Consider the following 21709-nt stretch of genomic DNA (forward strand, 5'->3'; position numbering starts at 1 on the left):
AGACTGACAGCACACTGTATAACAATGACAAAATAATCCAATAAATCCAATGAGTATCAACAGGACCCATTTACCTGCTGAAGTATTTGGTCAGCCGGTCAGCTTCCCTCCAGCCAGTCTCCAGTGCTCCATGAACCGTTGAGTAATAGCAATCATGAGTGGCTTCTCCAGCAAAACACACAAGCTGAAAACAATGGGAAAAAAAAATATTTCTTAGAAACTGAAACTCCCTTCCCATCCTATAACCAAGAACTTTTAAAATACAACAAAATATGTGAACATGAGTGAAGATAAGCATTTAATCTAATTGTTATGAATTTGAATGTTTACTTCCTTTTCACTGAATGTGACTCTTGCTCTTTTTCTTTCAAAATGTCTCAGATATGACTATTTGGATTAGGAATGCTAAAAATAAAGAAATTACTGAGTAAATGAATAGATAAATATCATGATATTCAGTAACTCTATCATGAATTTCAGCCACCATATATTCCACATGTTATTTCACTGCCAACATGGTAGATTTCAGTGGCCTACACACACTTCACTATAAAGAATGATCTCTCCCATTCTCATTCAGTTTTTTGTTTATTCCATGAGGGTGTACTGCATACACACAGAATTCACACAATGACAAGTAAGTGATATGATGATTGTGCTTCATGCAAACTTACAGGAGTACTTTTCTTAGAGTCAAGAAGAGGTTCAGCTAGATCAGCTGCCCACACTCCCATAGTTTGAGTCTTCAATGAGCGGAAGCTGTAGGCACCTCTAGACCACTGATACGTCCCCCATGTTGATCTGCCCAAGAGAATCCACAAAAAAAAAAATAAATAAATAAATAAATAAAAATAAATAAATAAAAAAAAAAAAAAAAAAAAAAAAAAAAATATATATATATATATATATATATATATATATATATATATATATATATATATATATATATATATATATATATATATATATCCTGGCAACAGTAACTAACAATACACAAAACACAGAAAATTATGGAAATTGCAGTATATGATATGACCATGAAAAACAACTGGATGTTTAAGAAGGAATATTACTGTATATTCAGCCATACAGGATGAGGATGATAATGTTAAAAATAAGTATATGAAAGAGCAAAGGTGTTTAATCGGAGTGAAATGCAACTAATTATTTACGAAGATATGGTATCAATTACTATATATATCTGTACTGCTGGAAGCCCCTTTAATAAAAAGCTATGAGCTGCTGTGGCAGGTCAAGGAAGAGGTAAGTGCTCCAGTATAATCTCTGTATGAAATCTAAGTGGTTAAGAACATCTGTGACAAGTGGAGGGCACGCTATCAAGTAAGACATCTGATACGTTAATTTAAATAAAATTACTGAGAAGGCACACTGACTAAAAGTGCCAATTTCAAATGGAGAGTCAGTGGGTTGAGTCTAGAATATAAAGGTAAGATACAGTTGTAGATAACTTCATTTGATAGCTGTAAATTAACTTGACCAATATAAAGAAGCAATACAGGAGAAATGTGACCTAGTGGTATCATAGTTAGCACACTCATCTCACAACTTATAGGCCATAGGTTCTGACCTCAATTAAGGTAGAGAGAATTTCACACTATAATCCCAATTCGTCTAGCAAAGAACAGGTACTCAATGAAAGCTGAAAAACCGACCTTGTGACATAAACCTTTTAGCTTTTTCACTTAGGTTGTATGTATCAGAGTGAGTCTTAAACCAAATTCTCAAGCTGCTCAAGAACTTACTGTCAAGTGTTTGCATTGCATACCTCTTGCAAAAGACAGCATCAGGAATCTGGTACTTGGGTGGCAACATCTTCCTCAGGTAAGCTGTGCAGCGCTGTGCCACTTCTTCCTCAGGGACATGTTCCATCATCAGGGCACCTGTGCCTGTTATCCACCCACACATCATAGTAGGATGCCGATATGTAGAGTAAAATCCAAGGAGGCTCAATTCCCAATTCTGTAGGAGTAAATGACATTGTGATAAACTTTGTAAAATATCCACAGAATATGCAAACAATTACTGAAAAATGTACTGAAAGTAATAAAACAAAAAAGTGAAAAATACTGTACTTTGTGTATGAGATATAAATGGTCATCAACTTAAGGGTCTACTTCAGAAAAAAATAAATAAATGAGAGTTTTCTCCATAACTATGGCCTGGTCTAGCCCTTAATACTGTGTCAAGTTTGGGAATCTTAAGAGAAATGCAAACCTTAAGAGCAGGTACAGTGGTACTTTGTTTTATGAGTTTAATTTGTTCTGTGACTGAGCTCATAACTCAATATACTCATTTATCGAATCAATTTTTCCCATTGAAATTAATTGAAATGTCATTAATTCATTCCAGACCCCAAAAAAACCCCCCAATCTTTTTTACATGTTTCTGAATAAAATAACCGTCAATATAACAAACCTCTGTTTACTTAATTTTGGGTATAACAACCCATTTAAAGATATCGAACACTCGTCTTACTTTACAAAACTTTGCAGATCATGGCATATTTAAAAATGATCAAATGCTAGTGTTATTTTATAAACATCCTAGGTTTTAAAATGCTGGAGAGTTGGCCGACACAGTGCCAACTGCAAGTTTCATAGATGAATTGTGGCTGTGTGATAGCCAGTGAGTGACCTTGACAATGGCTGATGATGCATCTCTCTCTCTCTCTCTCCCTCTCTCTCTCTCTCTCTCTCTCTCTCTCTCTCTCTCTCTCTCTCTCTCTCTCCACATGTGTTTGTTATATCAAGCATTTCTTGTAAGAAAAATGTTTTTTTTTTTTTATGCAGGAGGGACACTGGCCAAGGACAACAAAAATCCAATAAAAAAAATGCCCACTGAAATGCCAGTCCCATAAAAGGGTCAAAGCAGTAGTCAAAAATTGATGGATAAGTGTCTTGAAACCTCCCTCTTGAAGGAATTCAAGTCATAGTAAGGTGAAAATACAGAAGCAGGCAGGGAGTTCCAGAGTTTACCAGAGAAAGGGATGAATGATTGAAAATACTAGTTAACTCTTGCATTAGAGAGGTGGACAGAATAGGGGCGAGAGAGAGAAGAAAGTCTTGTGCAGCAAGGCTGCAGGAGGAGGGGAGGCATGCAGTTAGCAAGATCAGAAGAGCAGTTAGCATGAAAATAGCGGTAGAAGACAGCTAGAGATGCAACATTGCGGCAGTGAGAGAGAGGCTGAAGACAGTCAGTTAGAGGAGAGGAGTTGATGAGACGAAAAGCTTTTGATTCCACCCTGTCTAGAAGAGCAGTATGAGTGGAACCCCCACAGACATGTGAAGCATACTCCATACATGGACGGATAAGGCCCTTGTACAGAGTTAGCAGCTTGGGGGGTGAGAAAAACTGGCGGAGACGTCTCAGAACACCTAACTTCATAGAAGCTATTTAAGCTAGAGATGAGATGTGAAGTTTCCAGTTCAGATTATAAGTAAAGGACAGACCGAGGATGTTCAGTGTAGAAGAGGGAAACAGTTGAGTGTCATTGAAGAAGAGGGGATAGTTGTCTGGAAGGTTGTGTCGAGTTGATAGATGGAGGAATTGAGTTTTTGAGGCATTGAACAATACCAAGTTTGCTCTGCACCAATCAGAAATTTTAGAAAGATCAGAAGTCAGGCGTTCTGTGGCTTCCCTGCGTGATATGTTTACCTCCTGAAGGGTTGGACGTCTATGAAAAGACGTGGAAAAGTGCAGGGTGGTATCATCAGCGTAGGAGTGCATAGGACAAGAAGAAGTTTGGTTTAGATCATTAATGAATAATAAGAAGAGAGTGGGTGACAGGACAGAACCCTGAGGAACACCACTGTTAATAGATTTAGGAGAAGAACAGTGACCGTCTACCACAGCAGCAATAGAACGGTTAGAAAGGAAACTTGAGATGAAGTTACAGAGAGAAGGATAGAAACCGTAGGAGGGTAGTTTGGAAATCAAAGCTTTGTGCCAGACTCTATCAAAGGCTTTTGATATGTCCAAGGCAACAGCAAAAGTTTCACCAAAATCTCTAAAAGAGGATGACCAAGACTCAGTAAGGAAAGCCAGAAGATCACCAGTAGAGCGGCCTTGACGGAACCCATACTGGCGATCAGATAGAAGGTTGTGAAGTGATAGATGTTTAAGAATCTTCCTGTTGCGGATAGATTAAAAAACTTTAGATAAGCAGGAAATTAAAGCAATAGGACGGTAGTTTGAGGGATTAGAGCGGTCACCCTTTTAGGAACAGGTTGAATGTAGGCAAACTTCCAGCAAGAAGGAAAGGTAGATGTTGACAGACAGAGCTGAAAGAGTTTGACTAGGCAAGGTGCAGGCACGGAGACACAGTTTCGGAGAACAATAGGAGGGACCCCATCAGGTCCATAAGCCTTCCGAGGGTTTAGGCCAGCAAGGACATGGAGAACATCATTGTGAAGAATTTTAATAGGTAGCATGAAGTAGTCAGAGGGTGGAGGAGAGGGAGGAACAAGCCCAGAATCACCCAAGGTAGAGTTTTTAGCAAAGGTTTGAGCGAAGAGTTCAGCTTTAGAAATAGATGTGATAGCAGTGGTGCCATCTGGTTGAAATAGAGGAGGGAAAGAAGAAGAAGCAAAGTTATTGGAGATATGTTTGGCTAGATGCTAGAAGTCATGAGGAGAGTTAGATCTTGAAAGGTTTTGACACTTTCTGTTAATGAAGGAGTTTTTGGCTAGTTGGAGAACAGACTTGGTATGGTTCTGGGCAAAAATATAAAGTGCATGGGATTCTGGTGATGGAAGGCTTTGGTACCTTTTGTAGGCTATCTCTCTATCATGTATAGCACAAGAACAATCTATGTTAAACCAAGGTTTGGAAGGTTTAGGTTGAGAAAAAGTGAGGAATGTACACCTCCATGCCAGACACTATCACCTTTGTTATGCACTCAGCACACAAAGACGGGTCTCTGACACGGAAGCAGTAGTCATTCCAAGGAAAATCAGCGAAATACCTCCTCAGGTCCCCCGAACTAGCAGAGGCAAAACACCAGAGGCACCTTCGCTTAGGGGGATCCTGAGGAGGGATTGGAGTGATAGGACAAGATACCGCCACCAATTCAAGGTTATCTCCGCCAATGTAAGTGGTCTCCGAACGAACATCGGAGACCTAACCCACAACTGTGTACTACGACACGGTGCAGATGCAGTTGTGGTGACGGAGACCTGGCTGAATGGAGATGCGGAGCCATCGTTCGGCAAAATAGGTGGTTACACTCACTGGGCCAGGAGAGACCAAAAGGATAGAGCTGGAGGCGGAGTGGCTGTCTGCTTCAGGGAGGGAGTGCAGGCACAACAACTCAACGTGGACACGCCGCCTCAGCTGGAGGTGATGTTCTTTCGGGTTGTGCTGGCCAACCACTCTGCCCTCCTGCTGTGCGCCATGTACGGCCCCCCCCGGCAAGGGCCTGACTCACTCCTGTACCTCAAGGAGGCCCTAGATGTCCTCCTTGTAACTCACTGCTGCCAACACTTTTTGCTTGTGGGCGACCTCAACCACCACCTGGAGCACGACGCCTATGAAAACCTCCTGACGGTGCAGGGCCTGAAGGACCATGTGACCTTCCCCACTCATGAGCGGGGCGGGACCCTGGACCCCGTCATATCCGACCTGGAGGAGGACACACTCAACTGCCACCAGCTGGGTCTCATGGGCAGCTCTGACCACCATGCTGTCCTGACCCAGGTGGACATGGGTGTGGCTCGTGACGAGGCCACCACTCGCACAGTCTGGCTATGGGATAGGGCAGACTGGGGCTCCCTTCGCCGATACCTGAGCAGGACTGACTGGCCTTCCATCCTGCAGGGTGGAGCGGAGGTACAGGCGCGAGCCTTCATTTCCCATCTCTTGGTGCTCCAGGAGCAACACGTGCCCCACCGTGAGTTCGTCGCCAGACCAACGGACCAGCCTTGGTTTGGCTACCGCTGCCGCATTGCCGCCGAGGCGAAGTATTCTGTGTGGCTCCGCTACAAGCAGAGTCCTACTCGGCGCAGCAAAGACCTACATCGTGTGGCCTGCAAGAGGATGGTGACGACCTGCCGGTGGGCCGTAGGGAGGTGGGAGGAGGACCTGCGGCGCCAGCTAGGAGGCCCTGGAGTAGGCAACAAGACTTGGTGGTCCCTTGTTAAGGGCAGACAGGGCCTCAACCGTCAAGACACTGTCCCTCCTCTCACAAGGCCCGACGGAACGGTGGCCACCAGCAACAAGGACAAAGCCCAGCTGCTGGCCACCCTTTTCGCCGGGAAGATGGAGGTGGATGACCCTGAAAGGTCACCGCCTCTTCTGGAGCAGCAGTGCAGAGAGACTGTAACCAAGGTGGAGGTGACGCAGGGGCTTGTCGAGCGTCTGCTGCAGGGGCTCGATGTACAAAAAGCTACCGGTCCCAACAACATCAGCCCGCACGTTTTGAAACAATGTGCCCGCGAGCTGGCTGTACCCCTCACCACAGTCTTCTCTGCCTGCTTACGGGAAAATACCTGGCCCTTAGTGTGGAAAGAGGCCCGGGTAGTTCCCGTACACAAGAGGAGCTCCAGGTCTGACCCAAAAAATTATTGACCCATCTCCCTGCTCTCTGTGGTGGGGAAAGTGTTCGAGAGGGTGGTGGTAGATGTGATGTGTCGCCACCTCCAGGACAATTACCTCCTCTCAGACCAACAGTTTGGGTTCAGACCTGGGCGGTCCACCTCCGATCTCCTCATGCTCCTCACCAGGCGCTGGCAGGACGTCCTTGAGAGCGGCCTCGACTCTGTTGTGGTGGCCCTGGATATAGCGGGCGCCTTCGACAGGGTCTGGCATGGGGGCCTTCTGGAAAAGCTGAGGGCAAAGGGGATCCAGGGTGACCTCCTTCAGCTCCTTGGTGACTACCTCCAAGGAAGGACCCTCCAGATCATTGTCAATGAGCAAGCGTCCGAGTCCCTCCCAGTGAGAGCGTCAGTGCCACAGGGCTCAGTGCTGGGGCCAGTCCTGTGGAACATCTACGTGGACGATCTTCTCCGACAGCTGCCGGCAGTCTCAGCTTATGCTGATGATTGCACTCTCTCCTGTACCTACCCTCGACACGAAAGTGTGCGTGCTGCTGAAGAGATCAATCAGCAGCTTGGGGTAATACAGGAGTGGGGGGCACGCTGGCAGGTGACCTTTGCTCCGGAGAAGACACAGGCAATGGTAGTTTCTCGATCCCCCGCTGCCGAGCCAGCAGTGGAGGGAGGGCTAAGCTTTGGTGGCCTTCCTCTCGAACTCCAGGAGTCCGTCAAGATTCTTGGGGTGGAGGTGGATCGAGGGCTGCGGTTTGACCGCCACGTCAAACACATTGTCCTTAAGGCCTCACACCGAGTCTCCTCCTTGAGGAGGGTGGCCAACTTGCTCGACAGGAGAGGGAGGCTCTTGCTCTACAAGGCCCAGATACGGCCTTATTCAGAGTATGCCACCCTCTCCTGGATGTCCTGTGCTGCCACACACATCAGCAAGCTCGACGGCATCCAGCGACAGGCGCTGCAACTGGTGGAAGCAGCAGGTGCCCCAGCCTATCCTGAGGCTCCCATCGACACGCTAGAACACCGCAGGGATGTGGCAGCCCTTGTGGTGTTCCACAAGGCACAGGTGCAGGGTGTGCCACATCTGGCGGGACTACGGCTGCCCACCAGAGTCACCTTGCGGGACACGAGAACGGTGTCATCCAGTGGTGACTCAGTGGAAGTGTCGCGTTCCCGCTCCAGCCAACACCAGCGCACCTTTTGGGGGCGAGTCTCCAGACTGTGGAACGTCTTCGCGTCCTCCGTCCCTCATATCAGGGGGATGGATACCCAGGACGTGAAGTTAGCAGCACACCACTGGAGGGGCTCGTTCCCAACCCCCATGCTAACAATATTAATAGAAGTCTATCATAAAGAATGTATATATATGTATATATATTTATATTTGTATTTGTGTGTTGTGTCCCACCCCTAAAATAGGTTGCACACGGCAGTGCACCTTCGGGTGATAATGTACCTATGTTTAAATAAAAAAATAAAAAAAGATATGAGATTGTGATTGGAGGAGCCCAATGGAGAAGAAAGGGTGACAGCATAAGCAGAAGGATTAGAGGTCAGGAAAAGGTCAAGAATGTTGAGCATATCTCCAAGACGGTCAGAAATACAAGTAGGGTGTTGCACCAACTGCTCTAGGTTGTGGAGGATAGCAAAGTTGAAGGCTAGTTCACCAGGATGGTCAGTGAAGGGAGAGGAAAGCCAAAGCTGGTGGTGAACATTGAAGTCTCCAATAATGGAGATCTTTGCAAAAGGGAAGAGTATCAGAATGTGCTCCACTTTGGAAGTTAAGTAGTCAAAGAATTTGTTATAGTCAGAGGAGTTAGGTGAGAGGTATACAACACAGATAAATTTAGTTTGAGAGTGACTCTGTAGTCATAGCCAGATGGTGGAAAACTCGGAAGATTCAAGAGTGTGGGCACAAGAGCAGGTTAAGTCATTGTGCACATAAACGCAACATCCAGCTTTGGATCGAAAATGAGGATAGAGAAAGTAGGAGGGAACAGAAAAGGGGCTACTGTCAGTTGCCTCAGATACCTGAGTTTCAGTGAGGAAAAGAAGATGAGGTTTAGAAGAGGAGAGGTGGTGTTCTACAGATTGAAAATTAGATCTTAGACCGCGAATGTTGCAGAAGTTAATGAAGAAAAAGTTGAGGTGGGTGTCAAGACACTTAAGGTCGTTATCAGAAGAGCAGTCCGACCTGGGGACATTTGTGGTCTCCTCCCCAGATGGGGACTCCGAGGCTGGTGTAGGAGTTGCCATGATAATTTTGAAATTTTTGAGTGAAGGGTGTGTGTGTTATTAGGTGCTTGTAGTTTTGTGTGGAGGAAGAGAGTTGTCTTTAGAGGGCAGGCTGTGACTGCCCCCTTGTGTTGTGAGACACAAAGGGAAACATTCGGTGAGGTCACATCTGGGTTTAATGATAAGTTCACAGCACCCCCTGAACAGTGCTTTAGACCTCACTGGGAGTAATTATCGTTTTAGCAGGTGTCTACTGCCTCCTCCTACTAAGTAAGAAATGTTGTATATAAATACGTGAAATAAACCAGTGAGATAAGGAATGTTGGGCGATTGTTGTGGTACTCACTGTGCCAACGGCATATCTGAAGCTCCCTTTTATCTCAAATTTTGGCTTGCAACTCAAAGCAAAAAGTCATCCAATTGACAGCTTGTATCTCAAAAAACTCAAAAGTTGGGGCACTCATAAGTCAAGGTAGCACTGTACTTTACAGGATGCATTAATTAAGAAATGAGCTACAGAGGCTCAGGCAGTAACAAAGAGACAGGGTCAAAAAGTAATTAAGGCTTTGTCTGTCAGTCAATGGAGTGTTCCCCCCTGATGTCACCTAACACACAGAGTAACAGAACAAAATTACATGTACTATAACATCATTAGCTGAATAACCATGCACCAAGTGGTTATTACTTCATCTTTTCTCCTTTAGTATTATGATACAGGAGAAAATAAGTCAATGAAGCAGTCAGAAAGGTGTCCAAAGGAGTAAACAAGCTTAACTTCCTTTTCATGTAATGTACTGGAGGTAATTGCTGTGTTGGGTGATGTGCTTTCATTGAACAGCCATTTGAATAAGACTGACTAATGGTTATGAGGCTTATCCTTTAAGAAATCTACATAATATATATATATTTCATCAACTCCTCTCCTCTAACTGACTGTCTTCAGCCTCTCTCTCACCACTGCAATGCTGCATATTTAGCTGTCTTCTACCGCTATTTTCATGCTAACTGCTCTTCTGATCTTGCTAACTGCATGCCTCCCCTCCTTCCGCGGCCTCGCTGCACAAGATTTTCTTCTTTCTCTCACCCCTATTCTGTTCAACTCTCTAACGCAAGAGTTAACCAGTATTCTCAATCATTCATCCCTTTCTCTGGTAAACTCTGAAACTCCCTGCCTGCTTCTGTATTTCCACCTTCCTATGACTTGAATTCCTTCAAGAGGGAGGTTTCAAGACACTTATTCATCAATTTTTGACCACTGCCTTGACCCTTTTATGGGACTGGCATTTCAGTGGGCATTTTTTTTATTAGATTTTTGTTGTCCTTGGCCAGTGTCCTTCCTACATAAAAAAAAAAAATATATATATATATATATATATATATATATATATATATATATATATATATATATATATATATATATATATATATATATATATATATATATATATATATATACTGTATTTGATGGCACATAATACATATAACTATTTCAGCAGGGCATACTCATGAAAAGTTTTTATGTATTTAAGCATGTAATGTTAAAACAAGCTAGCAGTACAGCTGAACAAAATGCAAGCATCACAATAGTAAAAATATCCTATGACTGCAGTAATAAAACAAAGGTAGTGGTCTAGTCACGGAGTTGAGGCTAAGAATGCAGCCTGGCTGCTGAGATTCAACAACATACTTGGCGTGTCACTGAACAGGGCTGCGTTTTCATTTTCAACACTTCTTTATATCATATTATAGTTAAAAATATGATATAGCACCCTTGCCTATGATACAGTGGAGTAAATCTTTGGGTGCATGAGTGAAGGAAATTTAAATATTAAATCTATGGGAGGCCTCAAATTGGCATGTAAGACACAGGGTGATTTTTTGAGCCATTTTTATGAAAAAAGATGCATCTTATATACCATGAAATACAGTATATATATATATATATATATATATATATATATATATATATATATATATATATATATATATATATATATATATATATATATATATATATATATATATAATTTATTTATTTATTTTTTCCTTTCCAGAGCTCCCCTATATGGCATGAAAAATTTAAGTTAAACAAAGATGATAGTTTTTTTTTTCTTCCTTTTTAATGAAGCTTACCACATACTCAATAACTTACCTCTTCAGTTATTTCAGTGTGTTTCTCCTCAGCACTCGGCAAGAAAGTGAACCCCTCACAATCTTCACTCCACCATCGTTGAGGAAACTCAATATATATCTTGTTTACCACATTAATGTCTAGTCCCTGGAATAAATAGTCATCAATGAGTATCTTTTAAATGATGTATCAAGGAAAAGAATTAATGGTCTGAAAAAAAAATCAATGGAAAAAAATTTACTTTAAACTGTAAAGGACTAAGACAGAAGAAATGGAATTAATTGCCTCAATGTTTCTGTTACCTACTTTTAGAATGACTTTAAAATAGTCTTTACTTCTTATTGCAACTATTTTACATAATAACATAATAAGCAATAAATTTTGTAAACTCTCAGTCAACATAATTTACTTTTCTGAAGATGTATAATCAATATGAAAGTCATTATTGAGGATTGTACCTGAATGTTGTGCACTACAATGTACACTGAAATCAGTCATACTGGCCACTCCTCCTCTATATTAATAAATTCCTTGGATCAAATATCTGCCACACCTGAAGAAAACTCTCCTAGATCTCTAAAAGTGACATGATGATGCAGATAGTACTGGAAATGATAAGTAAATATCTACCTATCTGAGATCCATATGACATACATATGATGTGTTCCTCTTCATTCAAGGCCATTTAGTAAAAGGCACGCATATTAACAAATATCTATAAAATATTGGGCAGTAACAATGGCTGGCTGGACTGCATTATGCTGACCCTGAATTCTGACTACCTCAATAGCTTTCATCTTCTTAGTAGGCAAAGGAGGTGTGAACATCTCATTTGCAACTTCTTTCAAGACTCCAATGGATGGAGTGAAGATAACATGATCAGCTTCAATGACAGCACCAGATGTTAAGGTAATCTTGCAACCCGCTCCTGAAGGCAAAACATCCTCTCCCCACTCTATGTTTTTCACAGGAGAACTTAATTTTATGCAGGAAGGAGGAACCTTTTCCTGGAATAAAGATGTAAGTTTCAATAAGGTTAGTTAATGAACAAACCCACACAGTCTAACACAGCACAGGACCTTTCAATGTAAATCATCCAAGACTTTTTCATACATTAATCTTAGGGCATTCTACTACTGATGTGGCAGATGGTCACTGTCCTAAACTTATTGATAATGATGCTGACCACAGCTCTTCTCAATAGGACCAAGCCCTACTGCCCTTTCATATGCTTCAGTTTCAAAGTCATGTCAGATGACCTCTCAATAGGCATTAAATAATACAAGAAGAGATGCTTCAGAAGACCTAGCTTTTAATCTTTCCTATAATAAAGAGGTTCCTGTGATTCTTTGATGTCTCAAACTTATTCCTTCTACCCATGAACTGGAAACAGCCTTCCACAACAGTAATTCATCTCTCTGACAACACCCAACAGAATCCCCTCCTCAGCTGAATAATTCATACTACAACTCTTGCTACAACAGTTTTATGAACTTTTGCATTATATATATCCTTCCAAAACCCTGCCTCATGTTAAGTAATAAAAATAAATTATACATACCATGAGATGGTCAGTAAGATTTAAGTAGCCTCTCTCCTTCCAATTAACAACTGGATTACCAGCACATTCTTTATACTGGAGTAAACCTTTGGCAGAGACTTGGAACCAGTTATGTGAACCATTGATGACACTAGCAAACCGACCCTCCCAGTCCAGAAGTTCATCCCCTAATGCTCCCCATTTGTTTACTGCCTTAAATCTGCAGATGAGCATAATGTAACAAGGAATTATTACCAAACAAATCTATATTAGATACTATTCTACATTTCATCTGAACTATCTTAATTTGTAATAAGTCTATATTAGGTACTATTCTATATTTCATCCAACCTATCTTATTTTCTACTAAATTTGTATTAGGTACTATTTTATATCTTATCCAAACTACTTATCTTAATTTCTATGGCAGTGAAAAAAATTAATGTTGAAAATATAATAAGAATCTGAAGAAAAGTAACACTACTGAGTTTTCTGTGTGTGTGTGTGTGTGTGTGTGTGTGTGTGTGTGTGTGTGTGTGTGTGTGTGTGTGTGTGTGTGTGTGTGTGTGTGTGTGTGTGTGTGTGTGTGTGTGTGTGTGTGTATATATTATTTTTTTTTATGTAGGAAGGATACTGGCCAAGGGCAACAAAAATCCAATAAAAAAATATGCCCACTGAAATGCCAGTCCCATAAAAGGGTCAAAGCAGTGGTCAAAAATTGATGAATAAGTGTTTTGAAACCTCCCTCTTGAAGGAATTCAAGTCATAGGAAGGTGGAAATACAGAAGCAGGCAGGGAGTTCCAGAGTTTACCAGAGAAAGGGATGAATGATTGAGAATACTGGTTAACTCTTGCGTTAGAGAGGTGGACAGAATAGGGGGTGAGAGAAAGAAGAAAGTCTTGTGCAGTGAGGCTGCAGGAGGAGGGGAGGCATGCAGTTAGCAGGATCAGAAGAGCAGTTAGCATGAAAATAGCGGTAGAAGACAGCTAGATATGCAACATTGCGGCGATGAGAGAGAGGCTGAAGACAGTCAGTTAGAGGAGAGGAGTTGATGAGACGAAAAGCTTTTGATTCCACCCTGTCTAGAAGAGCAGTATGAGTGGAACCCCCCCCCAGACATGTGAAGCATACTCCATACATGGACAGATAAGACCCTTGTACAGAGTTAGCAGCTGGGGGGGGTGAAAAAATCTGGCGGAGACGTCTCAGAATGCCTAACTTCATAGAAGCTGTTTTAGCTAGAGATGAGATGTGAAGTTTCCAGTTCAGATTATAACTAAAGGACAGACCAAGGATGTTCAGTGTAGAAGAGGGGGACAGTTGAGTGTCATTGAAGAAGAGGGGATAGTTGTCTGGAAGGTTGTGTCGAGTTGATAGATGGAAGAATTGAGTTTTTGAGGCATTGAACAATACCAAGTTTGCTCTGCCCCAATCAGAAATTTTAGAAAGATCAGAAGTCAAGCGTTCTGTGGCTTCCCTGCGTGAAATGTTTACCTCCTGAAGGGTTGGACGTCTATGAAAAGACGTGGAAAAGTGCAGGGTGGTATCATCAGCATAGGAGTGGATAGGACAAGAAGTTTGGTTTCGAAGATCATTAATGAATAATAGGAAGAGAGTGGGTGACAGGACAGAACCCTGAGGAACACCACTGTTAATAGATTTAGGAGAAGAACAGTGACCGTCTACCACAGCAGCAATAGAACGGTCAGAAAGGAAACTTGAGATGAAGTTACAGAGAGAAGGATAAAAGCCGTAGGAGGGTAGTTTGGAAATCAAAGCTTTGTGCCAGACTCTATCAAAGGCTTTTGATATGTCCAAGGCAACAGCAAAAGTTTCACCAAAATCTCTAAAAGAGGATGACCAAGACTCAGTAAGGAAAGCCAGAAGATCACCAGTAGAGCGGCCTTGACGGAACCCATACTGGCAATCAGATAGAAGGTTGTGAAGTGATAGATGTTTAAGAATCTTCCTGTTGAGGATAGATTAAAAAACTTTAGATAGGCAGGAAATTAAAGCAATAGGACAGTAGTTTGAGGGATTAGAACGGTCACCCTTTTTAGGAACAGGTTGAATGTAGGCAAACTTCCAGCAAGAAGGAAAGGTAGATGTTGACAGACAGAGCTGAAAGAGTTTGACTAGGCAAGGTGCAAGCACGGAGGCACAGTTTCGGAGAACAATAGGAGGGACCCCATCAGGTCCATAAGCCTTCTGAGGGTATAGGCCAGCGAGGGCATGGAAAACATCATTGCGAAGAATTTTAATAGGTGGCATGAAGTAGTCAGAGGGTGGAAGAGAGGAAGGAACAAGCCCAGAATCGTCCAAGGTAGAGTTTTTAGCAAAGGTTTGAGCAAAGAGTTCAGCTTTAGAAATAGATGTGATAGCAGTGGTGCCATCTGGTTGAAATAGAAGAGGGAAAGAAGAAGAAGCAAAATTATTTTAGATATTTTTGGCTAGATGCCAGAAGTCACGAGGGGAGTTAGATCTTGAAAGGTTTTGACATTTTCTGTTAATGAAGGAGTTTTTGGCTAATTGGAGAACAGACTTAGCATGGTTCCGGGCAGAAATATAAAGTGCATGAGATTCTGGTGATGGAAGGTTTAAGTACCTTTTGTGGGCCACCTCTCTATCATGTATAGTATGTATATGAGTATAACACAATGGAGTTTATTTTCTACAAGTGGAAGAGGCTGGGTAAGAGAAGTTAACAAATGGGAGAGGGAAGCAGCACAGAACACCTAACTTAATGGAAGCTGTTTTAGCAAAAGAGAAATGAAATTTACAGTTGGGATCTTTAGGAAAGGAGGAAGAAAAAGGAAAATGGCACTGAAGGGAGGATAGTTATCTGGTAAATATATGAAGTTAATTATATGAAGTGATTATAATTCTGAGGCACTAGAGAAAACAGTCTGTCCTGCTCCAGTCATATATTACAAAGAGCTCAGAAGTTAGACACTGTGTTTTCATATGCAATTTTTGTTGAGTTGGTTAAATACTACTAAAAATATACTAAATTTCCATATATAGCCTTTTATAAAACAAACAAAATTGCATACTCACTTCTCAGTGAAATATCGCCCAACAGAACCTGGATAGTCAGCAAAGTCACCTTTTGAAGACTCTTCAAGTTTTTCAAAAGTTTTTGAAAATTCATCAAAAACATCCTCAGAAACAATTTTGCCATCACGTCTCACCTTCATCGTGTTTCCCCGAGCTGAAATAATGGTGAATACTTTTCTTTAAGAAGTCAATGGACACAGAATGCAGTAAATTATGCCATGTCAAAACAGATGTGTACTTTTACATCTTTACTGAAAAGTGCTCTTACCTGTCTGAGTCCATGTGAACTCCTCAGATGTGAGTCCATTTTCAGACCCCCATTGAAACACGACATTATCTTCTTGCCCATGAATCCAGTGAGCTCCCACTTCTAAATGACCATCACCTGCAATAAAGGAATAACACAATAAATAATAAGGGAGGATTACCATTTTCTTTGTCTTCTATACATATTGTAATGAACTGTGATGCTAGGGCTGGTGGCCCACTCACACTTGTCCGTTCTCTGCATGATGATAGGAATTCCTGAGAAAGACTAGTGTAATAATATATGGGAATAGTAGCAGTGTATTACACTAGATATTGGCTGCAGATGCATTAAGGAGCAATAATCTTACATGTGAAGGCCATATACATAAAAAAGATGAAGACATTGATCAGGAATCATATGAAGGTTACTAGTGTAAGGTAAGAAAGAAAAAAAAAAAAAAAACAGGAAGAGAGCATGCAGAAGATAGAAAATTTAAGCTACTTTATTTTCATACATTTCAATAGATACTCACCATGCTTAATTGTACAAATTCTCCCTCCAGTCCTGTCTGCAGCCTCTAATAAGACAAAATCTTGTATACCTGCCTCAACAAGTCGCTGAGCAGCACCAAGTCCTGCTATTCCAGCGCCAATCACACACACCCGCACTTTGTGAGGAGGGGGATCCATTGCTAAAGCAGATTTTCCTTTATCTAAAAGATGTTCAAAATATTATAAAACATTATATTATAATGTAGTCATTAAATATTCTATGCAGCAAAATTCCATAAAGCACACATCCAGATCTCTGCCACAAAACAACCTAGTGAAACACTATTTTACAGAGGAAGTCAGTGTGATATGCTGGAAAGCTTTTCCAATTTGCTTGAAATCCTCATCCTCTATTGTCCATACTGAAACCAATATAACATCACCATATTTTCATATCTGGTAACACCCATGGATTGTGTATTTCTTTGGCATAGAAGGATCAGAGCATAGCAAACATAACTTGATTCATGTTTTTTTTCTAGTTCTAGTTTTGTATTATAAAGCATGTCATATATATATATATATATATATATATATATATATATATATATATATATATATATATATATATATATATATATATATATATTTAAATAAATGATATGCTAATATTTTTTTTAACCCCGTAGGACACTAACAAATCAATACCTCACTGAGGACCCCTACCTATCTCACGGCCCACGGGATATGAAACTCAGCACTCGTGTCGATGTGTAGTCCCCGGCTGGCTGGGCCGTGTAGTGCCTGAAACTTTTGCCTTGGTTGCCCACCACAAGATCAAAGTGAAATCCTCAGTAAGGTAGCGTTTTGCTGGTGTCCCACAGGCCTAGTGTTCAGCAGGGTTAATGCCTTAATTCTTGAGTTTCTCGCAATGTTTGCTTCGTGCCCGTTGATTTTTGTCCCACGGGATTGGAGTATACCCCAGGTTAGTAAGGGGATGACAGAACGTGACAGATGGTTGGAAATGTGGTAGAACTGCAAAGGTCACAGAGGAATATGAGAGTCACAGAGTCACAGAGGAATATGCAAGGGTGAGAAACAACTGGAAGAGACGCGTAGTACATGGCACCAACACCTGACTCAATGAAACGGCAAAATTAGAAAGTTTTTGTGAAAAAAAGGAAAAGGAAAAAGAGAAAAAAAAAAAGAAAAATAGAAAAAAATAGAAAAAAAAATTACCAACGGAAAGTAAATACTGCTTTTGCAATGGTACTACAGGATGAATGATGGTGAAAGGTAACAGCGGTGCCTGTGGCGAGGTAAATGCTGCCGTGCGGAGTGGTCAAGGCAAAGCTAGTGGTGGTGGGGGCCCGGGGGGGAAGTAGATAATTGGTGCAGTGGGTTAATGATAAGGCCGGTATCTCATGATTTAGAAAAAAAAAAAAATCGATATCACTATAACATACGCGGCAGAATTTATCTTTTCAGGACGATACTTACAACTCTGCTGTTGAAGGGTATCTGGATGTGGTGGATGTAATACAGAAGGAATACACCTCCGAGACGTGATTATAAGTAAATCCAAGCGATGAGTCTGAGCAGTGAGGCCGAGTGGCAGTGGGTGTGGTTCTGTAAAAGAAAGATTAGTACGTCAAATGACATGATAATAATAGACGGCTTAGGGTACGTGACAGGATCCAAGCTTGGTGGCTCAGGAGGAAGGCACCAAACATTACGAACGTATCTTTCACATTTTCCAAAGTATAATTCATATACCGATTACTACATACAGGTATTGTGCATATCTTAAAACCGTCCTATCTGTTATTTCATATACTGAAAAACTGGAAATACTTGTAAATTGCCTTTAAGGTAGCAACACAGTTTCCTTGGTGACGATGGGAAGCAAGATGAATCGTCTGAGGCCTATGAAATAATTACGATTATTTTTTTTTCTATTATTAGGACGGAAGGCCATAATACCGCGGAGAAAAAAATACGAAGCTGCAAACTTCGTACCATTAATAAGTATTGTAAAACTCATGGAAGCGCAACAAGTTTTGAGTACTACACAATTTTGAGAGATATCGGCCGCTTGCACAACATTTTCTTGCTATTTCCATATTTGCTTTTACGTCAAGAAATAGCAGAACGGTGAAAAATAGTGAGATCCAGACCCGGTCACAATCGAGGTACTCACTTCTCACTCCGACCACTATTACTATATAAATCTGCTATATCAGCTGTGCATTATTATAATTTACATCAGTCTCCCTTTCAGATTTTCCATTCTTACACTGATGACTATTTTACACTGATGACTATTTTGCATTCTCAACATCAATTTCCCAGACGCCTAACTCAGCAGAGAACTCACAGAACAACTAACTTTTGTTTTCTTCTGTTATATAACAGCTAACTTTTTTTCCTGTATTACAGAATAAAATAAAAGTTAGCGTTCTGTGGGTTCTCTGCTGAGTTGGGCATCTGGGAAATTGATGTTGAGAGTACAAAATAGTTATCAATGTAAGATAATTATCAGGCCAGAGCAGAACAAACCTTGTATTATTCAGTGCCATCAATATACTCAATTTCTTCTATTCACTCGATAAAACCAGACCTCAACTTTATATATCATATCTCTACGTAAAACATTTACCCCTGACGTCAACCAAATATTTGACATTTCTAGGTGTAGCTGCCCGGTGGCAGCTACAGGATTTTAGCGATAGATAAATAGTTTATTGACCACAGCAACATTACATTGGTACGATAATTTCTATTAATAAATATGGTCCATTATAATTGTCTAAATACACACTTGTAAAACATCTATTTTCAATACATAAGATAGTAATCTAATTATATTAATCACATCTTTCTTTAAATCAGCTTAATAAATGCATATATAAAGATCAAGGATAGTAGTTCTCTCCTCATTCCTGTCAGCAGCACTAAAAATTCTAAAATCTTGCTAAAAAAAGAAAATTCTAAATAAATTATAAATAACCTAACTAACTAATTTACTTTATCCTCAAATATAATCTGGCCGCTCACTGGCGTTACATTAAAAACACGGTGACGCGAATCGTTTATTGCATTCGGTCAAACCTGAAGACATACATAAGACGTGCGTAGCACTACTAACCATTACATACTGTATCAATATAATGCATCACTAATCATGGATTATGCTAATTAGGGCAATTGACCCCTCGTAATACAGATGTGGAATTCACGTGTTTGGGGTCTTAAGGAGGCCTGTCACCAAGCACTTTATATTTCTGCCCGGAACCATGCCAAGTCTGTTCTCCAACTAGCCAAAAACTCCTTCATTAACAGAAAATGTCAAAACCTTTCAAGATCTAACTCCCCTCGTGATTTCTGGCATCTAGCCAAAAATATCTCCAATAACTTTGTTTCTTCTTCTTTCCCTCCTCTACTTCAACCAGATGGCACCACTGCTATCACATCTATTTCTAAAGCTGAACTCTTTGCTCAGACCTTTGCTAAAAACTCTACCTTGGATGATTCTGGGCTTGTTCCTCCCTCTCCTCCACCCTCTGTCTACTTCATGCCACGTATTAAAATTCTTCGCAATGATGTTTTCCATGCCCTCGCTGGCCTAAACCCTCGGAAGGCTTATGGACCTGATGGGGTCCCTCCTATTGTTCTCCGAAACTGTGCCTCCGTGCTTGCACCTTGCCTAGTCAAACTCTTTCAGCTCTGTCTGTCAACATCTACCTTTCCTTCTTGCTGGAAGTTTGCCTACATTCAACCTGTTCCTAAAGGGTGACCGCTCTAATCCCTCAAACTACCGTCCTATTGCTTTAATTTCCTGCTTATCTAAAGTTTTTTAATCTATCCTCAACAGGAAGATTCTTAAACATCTATCACTTCACAACCTTCTATCTGATTGCCAGTATGGGTTCCGTCAAGGCCGCTCTACTGGTGATCTTCTGGCTTTCCTTACTGAGTCTTGGTCATCCTCTTTTAGAGATTTTGGTGAAACTTTTGCTGTTGCCTTGGACATATCAAAAGCCTTTGATAGAGTCTGGCACAAAGCTTTGATTTCCAAACTACCCTCCTACGGTTTCTATCCTTCTCTCTGTAACTTCATCTCAAGTTTCCTTTCTAACCGTTCTATTGCTGCTGTGGTAGACGGTCACTGTTCTTCTCCTAAATCTATTAACAGTGGTGTTCCTCAGGGTTCTGTCCTGTCACCCACTCTCTTCTTATTATTCATTAATGATCTTCTAAACCAAACTTCTTCTTGTCCTATCCACTCCTACGCTGATGATACCACCCTGCACTTTTCCACGTCTTTTCATAGACGTCCAACCCTTCAGGAGGTAAACATATCACGCAGGGAAGCCACAGAACGCCTGATTTCTGATCTTTCTAAAATTTCTGATTGGTGCAGAGCAAACTTGGTATTGTTCAATGCCTCAAAAACTCAATTCCTCCATCTATCAACTCGACACAACCTTCCAGACAACTATCCCCTCTTCTTCAATGACACTCAACTGTTCCCCTCTTCTACACTGAACATCCTCGGTCTGTCCTTTACTTATAATCTGAACTGGAAACTTCACATCTCATCTCTAGCTAAAACAGCTTCTATGAAGTTAAGTGTTCTGAGACGTCTCCGCCAGTTTTTCTCATCCCCCAAGCTGCTAACTCTGTACAAGGGCCTTATCCGTCCATGTATGGAGTATGCTTCACATGTCTGGGGGGGTTCCACTCATACTGCTCTTCTAGACAGGGTGGAATCAAAAGCTTTTCGTCTTATCAACTCCTCTCCTCTAACTGACTGTCTTCAGCCTCTCTCTCATCGCCGCAATGTTGCATATCTAGCTGTCTTCTACCGCTATTTTCATGCTAACTGCTCTTCTGATCTTGCTAACTGCATGCCTCCCCTCCTTCCGCGGCCTCGCTGCACAAGACTTTCTTCTTTCTCTCACTCCTATTCTGTCCACCTCTCTAACGCAAGAGTTAACCAGTATTCTCAATCATTCATCCCTTTCTCTGGTAAACTCTGGAACTCCCTGCCTGCTTCTGTATTTCCACCTTCCTATGACTTGAATTCCTTAAAGAGGGAGGTTTCAAGACACTTATCCACCAATTTTTGACCACTGCTTTGACCCTTTTATGGGACTGGCATTTCAGTGGGCATTTTTTTTTTATTAGATTTTTGTTGCCCTTGGCCAGTATCCTTCCTACATAAAAAAAAAAAAAAAACCTGCATCTGTATTGTAGTGATCCGATCTTTCCTGCAGTAGCCACATCCCAACTCGGTGGCGGTACAAAGGAATCTGTCCCTCCGGGCTTCGTTTCTGCTGGACCTCGGCGTCTCACGCCTGCCCATCTTAAGGGGCCTGCACACAGTCATACATGTTGGCATACTTGCATGACAAACACGTGTATGAAGACTCATCACA

At 41.4% G+C, this 21709-nt stretch overlaps 1 protein-coding gene across 3 annotated transcripts in view; it reads right to left on the minus strand.

Moving 5' to 3' along the window:
• LOC135102097 (spermine oxidase-like) overlaps window positions 1-18025 on the minus strand; it is a 76955-nt gene extending 58930 nt beyond the window's left edge. The window contains exons 1-10 of one of the 3 annotated variants that reach the window (XR_010269522.1): window positions 17769-18023; window positions 16310-16489; window positions 15796-15912; window positions 15528-15681; window positions 12491-12689; window positions 11712-11936; window positions 10951-11076; window positions 1787-1980; window positions 675-801; window positions 75-184 (exon numbers count right to left, since the gene is read on the minus strand). Coding sequence is in view for 2 of the 3 variants with exons in the window: in XM_064006852.1 (XP_063862922.1) it covers window positions 75-184; window positions 675-801; window positions 1787-1980; window positions 10951-11076; window positions 11712-11936; window positions 12491-12689; window positions 15528-15681; window positions 15796-15912; window positions 16310-16466 (1409 nt within the window). In the remaining variant the exon portion in view is untranslated. Of the gene's footprint in view, window positions 1-74; window positions 185-674; window positions 802-1786; window positions 1981-10950; window positions 11077-11711; window positions 11937-12490; window positions 12690-15527; window positions 15682-15795; window positions 15913-16309; window positions 16490-17768 lie in introns of all 3 variants that reach the window. The other 2 variants (XM_064006852.1, XM_064006853.1) reach the window with 2 other exon arrangements.
• Window positions 18026-21709: the final 3684 nt, after the last annotated feature.

The sequence above is a fragment of the Scylla paramamosain genome, chromosome 7, assembly GCF_035594125.1.
Source record: "Scylla paramamosain isolate STU-SP2022 chromosome 7, ASM3559412v1, whole genome shotgun sequence".
Lineage (NCBI taxonomy): Eukaryota > Metazoa > Arthropoda > Malacostraca > Decapoda > Portunidae > Scylla > Scylla paramamosain.